The sequence below is a fragment of the Cyprinodon variegatus genome, unplaced genomic scaffold (genome assembly GCF_000732505.1).
Source record: "Cyprinodon variegatus isolate N-32 unplaced genomic scaffold, C_variegatus-1.0 Scaffold1879, whole genome shotgun sequence".
NCBI lineage: Eukaryota > Metazoa > Chordata > Actinopteri > Cyprinodontiformes > Cyprinodontidae > Cyprinodon > Cyprinodon variegatus.
Window position 1 is genome coordinate 57,834 of NW_015152332.1, and position 1,556 is coordinate 59,389.

Below are 1,556 nucleotides of genomic sequence, written 5' to 3' on the forward strand. Positions count from 1 at the left end.
GACACTGAAGTTGGATCTTACTTGAGAAGGTTCCCCAGGTTGAAGAGAGCGCGGTTATGCTGAGGGTTGATGTCCAGCGCTTTCCTGTAGAAATGCTCCGCCTCATCTGCGCTGGAGGTCAGTGTTCCCAGGTTGTTCAAGGCACTGGCGTGACGGGGGTATAACCTGTGATCCCGGGAGAAGACAGCTTAATGTTATAGGAAAATACACCAGTAAATCTGTCAACAAGGAGAACACTGCTGTATGTAATATAGTTCAATACTGCTGAACCTTCTACACGACTAACAGACTGACCTGATGAGAAGAAATCTGCCTCTGGTCATAAAAGCATCAACCATTTCAATAATTAGGACCCAGAAGCTGTGATGATCTTTCTCTGTTTGCTCTAAATAAGTAAAATGTAAATAAACCAGATAATAATAAATAATGCATCACACTTTTAAAGGCTGACATGCTGCAACGTTTATTAAGAGGTTTGAGCACAGGGTCAAAGGTTAAGGTTATCCTACCTTTGTTGGCATATGCTTTGAAGTTAGCTATGAGGTACCCTAGGCTCTGAGAATGGCCTGTTTTATTCATCATGTCCATGCTTTTCATTACATACTAGGGGTGTAAATCACACCCATCATGGTGATTTGATTCAGTATAGATTTCCTGACCCAACGATTCGATTACTTTCTATACTCAAGAATACACCACGATACAATTCGATTATGTGGTTTTATTTTAAATTTTTTTTACCTTACAGGCTAGAAAATATTTCAAATTTGAAATGAATCAATAAAAGCTGTAATATCATTATGCATTCTATTTGAGAAACAACAGCAAATAACAGAAGTAGAAAAGTTGCACTCCACCTATTCCTATTAAAACCTCATTCACTGACAAATAATAATACCCCTGCGTTATAGATTCTGAAAGGCCTTGCATCAAAAAATACTGCGCAAAATCAGTGCAATGTGTGCAATGCAATACCTCGGCTCCAGACGTCCCCGCCCCCTCCACACACGCCCCGCTGCACCTCTCCCAAATTGTAATCGACCGCAGACAGTGCCGCAGACAGGAGGTCGGCTTGTTATGTTTTTATGACCGAAATTGCGGAAAACAACTTATGAAGTTTGACCCCACAACCACAGTTATAGGTGCCCGCAAACCATATAACCACTACAAACTGCACGACCACAGCTACGGGCGCTGCAAACCCTACAACCGTATTTTTTACATTAGGAAAAACAATTCATATTTATTAAAATTAGGGCTGCAACTAACGATTATTTTAAAAATCGATGAATTGGCCGATTATTTTTTCGATTAATCGATGAATCGCACAAAAATTTTTTTTTATATTAACCTCTTTATTCCAAAATAAACATTTTAGACAGAACAAACAAGCACACAAGTACAGGTTGCTCATTAACTGTCCTGGTGCAATATGAAAAATAAATGTTTGTGTTAAAACTACGCAAACTTACTGTACATGAGAAATGTAGCTGTACATCTACAAAATATAGGGTACTTTGTTTGATAAGGTGCAAAAAAAGACATTTTTGTTTTTC

The 1,556-nt window shown here is 38.7% G+C and overlaps 1 protein-coding gene across 1 annotated transcript in view; it reads right to left on the reverse strand.

Moving 5' to 3' along the window:
• The window catches only part of tmtc1 (transmembrane and tetratricopeptide repeat containing 1), a 19,938-nt gene that overhangs the window by 2,225 nt on the left and 16,157 nt on the right, over positions 1–1,556 (reverse strand). The window contains exons 10-11 of the mRNA XM_015404862.1: positions 510–603; positions 22–187 (exon numbers count right to left, since the gene is read on the reverse strand). Of these exons, the coding sequence (XP_015260348.1) occupies positions 22–187; positions 510–603 (260 nt within the window). The remainder of the gene's footprint in view (positions 1–21; positions 188–509; positions 604–1,556) is intronic.